Raw genomic sequence first — 3,574 nt, forward strand, 5'->3', positions numbered from 1 at the left:
CAAGCTGTTTTCAATAGTTTTTGGGATGGGTCAAATTTTGACATTTTGCCTTACTATAGTCTTGGATTTTTGGTCATTTTTTTGGACATGCCAAATTATGCTGTTTTCGTCTTTTTTGAAACTTTCTTTGCTATGGCGTGTCTTGGCAGGCTATTCTAAGCTGTTTAAAGTAGTTTTCAACAGTTTTTGGGGCATTCATTTGTTTTTCCTGCATGCAATTTTATGTTGTTTTGGGATGGTCGCCATAGTCCAATTTGCACCACCACATTCTCAACAGAGGTGGAATATTTATTAAGAGCTGTATTAAAACAACCTTGGGTCAAGGACCCTCTAAAACGTCTGATATTACAGCAACACAAAACAAAACCTAAGAAACAAATTGTGTTAAAGCGGTGCTGTACCTGGATCTCCTCAATGCTGTGAACAATGAACATGTCCTGCAGGTCCTCCATGGCTCCGTCCATCCAGTTGTTGAAGGGCGCTGCCCTCTTGGCAAACTCCAGGTACAGCTGATCAATAGTCTCCCACAGCTTCTCCACACGCTACACACACAGTTAAGACGTACATTAACAAAAAGAAAATGTACAGAAGCACTGGCTTGTTATAAATTTGAGGAGATGAAACTGAATAACTCATTTTCATAACGGATTTTGGTCTATGTGGATCACATTTACTATTGTTACCTATCACGCTGCCATAAAGTTATTTTGTTTGTGTTGTGAGTGTTTCAGGTCGTACCTCCAGTGCGTCCCTCCTCTTCTGGGTAAGGGTGCCCAGGTTGTCCCACTGGTCACAGATGCCCTGGCAGCGGGTGTTGACTGAAGCAGCATCGTGGTAGTCCAGCTCACTGGAGGAGACGACAGAGTGAAACCACCAAATTAATCATCTACACCCATAAAATGTCACAGAATTAGAAATGTGTATGACAGTGTTACATTTTTTACAAACTATACCACGGTTTTAACAGCATATTTATGTTTAACATATAAACTGTACTCTCGTGACATTTTGTATTTTTCTCACATTTTACATTTTTATTTTTTTCCACATATGATACAATGCCTCTTATTTTTTATGACATTTTTGTGAAAAGTTTCACACGCTACACTATGACAATTTAATTTAATTTAATTTATTTTATTTGTGATTTCTTTGCACTTTATAATATACTAAGGGTTTTTGAAATTACACTTCTGTTGTAAAAATGTAATACTATACTATGATACTTTTGTGGGGGGACTCACTATTATTCTGCTTTTTGATCTTTTTATGAAAATGTATACAATATACCATATTTTTATTGACATTTTTGTGATTTTTTTTATTTACACATTATCCTTAAACTTTATAAATCCAAAGGTCATTTTGACCTCACAAAGATCTGCGTGAGATTGAAATGTTGTCTTTATAAAAACTATCTTAAGTTCAGATTATTGACCCTGAATGTTGTATTTTAATAGACGCAGAACACCTGCCTCCTTTTTAAAGATCTTACATGTTCCCTTACTTTCTCCCCATTCTGTATTTGAGGGTCATCTGAGAACATTTTGCTTTTAAGTATCTGCTTTAAAAAGTAATGAAAGTTATGTGTAGCATGCATACATATTCAGCATTATGGTGTATATCGCATCAAAGGGATGATATCAGAACTATCTGTGGAAAAAGCCCAGAGGAGTGGTGAGGAATAAGGAAATAGTGAGATCAGAAGTTTCTGCTCTTTCATGAGTCATCCTTTCATCTTTTTATCCCTCTCATTAACATGCTTTCCACTCATTCCCACTTTTGTTCTTTGCTGCATTCGCATCCTCGTCTGCTCTCAACATATCTCTCCGATCACGACAATTAAAGAGTCCCGAAACAGTTGAGTCGCTCACTTCTCTCCTCTCCTGTCCCTCCTTCAGCTTCCACATGAGCCCTCAATGTAATCATCTCTATTCTTGTTCCTCACTCCTTTTACATTTCTGCTCCTCATCACTGTTTTTCACTGTTTCTCCACTTTCTTTAAATTACAAAGCCCCCGAGATCCCAAACCTTCATGACAACGTCAGTATTTGTGTTATTTTTTGGTTGGAGTTGAATGTTTTCAGGGTTTCTTTTGCTTTTGAATGTTTCTGTTTCTTTGTGTCCGGGCCTCTTACTTCAGCTCCTGAGCGATGGCGGCGATCTGCTCCACTCTGTCCTGGTGAGCAGCAAGGTCGCTCTCGAACGCCTCGTGCTTCCTCATGAGGGCTCTGATCTCCATCAAAGAGGCCGACTCGTAGTCCTTCTGGGACAGCAGGTCCTCCTTACCTGAAACGCACAGGTGTTTGATCTGCATGTCATTCTTTGACCTTCAAAGACTAAAATAACAAGCTTTTAAATGAACACAGCTCTTGAACTTGTACTAAAAATAAACTTGGTTGTATTCAATCTTAAACCTGTCCTGCATTAATAAATAAAAAGTATCGTAAAACGTGGCTGCTTTTGTCTGAGTTCCAAGATGTACTATATTCGAAAATTTATGTTTTTAAATGGTATTTTAGACAAAATTCAATACTAAAACTGTTTTATAATATTTTGATCAAATTACTATAGTATTTCCTTTCATGCCAATTTGGACGGCATACTATATCATTACGTCTTTTGTGTATTTGAAAGCAATTGTGGACAACGAACCATCAAATGGTGTTCTTAAAACATTTTGGACTACGTTCTATAATATAACGTTTTAAAGCCATTGTGTGCCATAGTCGCCGACATACTGTATCACATTGGGTAGTTGTTGCAACATGCTACATTATGGTTTTATTGGCCCTTTTTGGAACTTTCTATTCCATGGCGTGTCTCTGCACGGTATTCAAGGCAGAATCCAGCTTATTTGGGGACATTTCAAATTTTGACGTTTTTGCTATACTGTAGTATTTGTTTTTGGTCAGACGTAACAAATTATGGTTTTAGTGGCCTTTTCATCAAGGTCAATGCTATAGCATACAAGTGCAGGCTGTTCTAGCTTGGTTCCAGCTGTTTTTGGGGCATTTCAAATTTTGACATTTTTGCCTTACTATATTCTTGGATTTTTAGTCATTTTTTCGACAAGCCAAATTCTGTTGTTCTCGTCTTTTTTGCAACTTTCTTTGCTATAGTGTGTTTTGGCAGGCTATTCTACACTGTTTCCAGCTGTTTTTAGGACATTTCAAATTTTGACATTTTTGAAATTTTTGCCTTACTATAGTCTTGGATTTTTGGTCGGATTTTTCGACATGCAAAATTATGCTGTTTTGGACTTTTTTTGCAACTTTCTTTGCTATAGCGTGTTTTGGCAGGCCATTCTAAGCTGTTTCCAGCAGTTTTTAACAGTTTTTAGGACGGGTCAAATTTTGACATTTTGCCTTACTATAGTCTTGGATTTTTGTTCGGATTTTTCGACATGCCAAATTATGCTTTTTTTGGCTTTTTTTGCAGCTTTCTTTGCTATGGCGTGTTTTGGCAGGCTATTCTAAGCTATTTCCTGTTGTTTTCAACAGTTTTTGGGACAGACCAAATTTTGACATTTTGCCTTACTATAGTCTTGGATTTTTGGTCGGATTTTTCGACA

The 3,574-nt window shown here is 37.2% G+C and overlaps 1 protein-coding gene across 1 annotated transcript; it reads right to left on the bottom strand.

Moving 5' to 3' along the window:
- Positions 1 to 313: 313 nt before the first annotated feature.
- LOC121964553 (alpha-actinin-2-like) lies at positions 314 to 2,332 on the bottom strand (the record flags this gene model as incomplete). Its single annotated transcript, XM_042514757.1, has 3 exons — positions 2,139 to 2,332; positions 739 to 847; positions 314 to 542 (listed from the first exon to the last, which is right to left on the bottom strand). Coding segments are annotated over exons 1-3 (517 nt in total), but the record flags the coding sequence as incomplete, so codon positions are not given.
- Between the last annotated feature and the right edge of the window lie 1,242 nt (positions 2,333 to 3,574).

The sequence above is a fragment of the Plectropomus leopardus genome, unplaced genomic scaffold, assembly GCF_008729295.1.
Source record: "Plectropomus leopardus isolate mb unplaced genomic scaffold, YSFRI_Pleo_2.0 unplaced_scaffold15980, whole genome shotgun sequence".
Taxonomy (NCBI): domain Eukaryota; kingdom Metazoa; phylum Chordata; class Actinopteri; order Perciformes; family Serranidae; genus Plectropomus; species Plectropomus leopardus.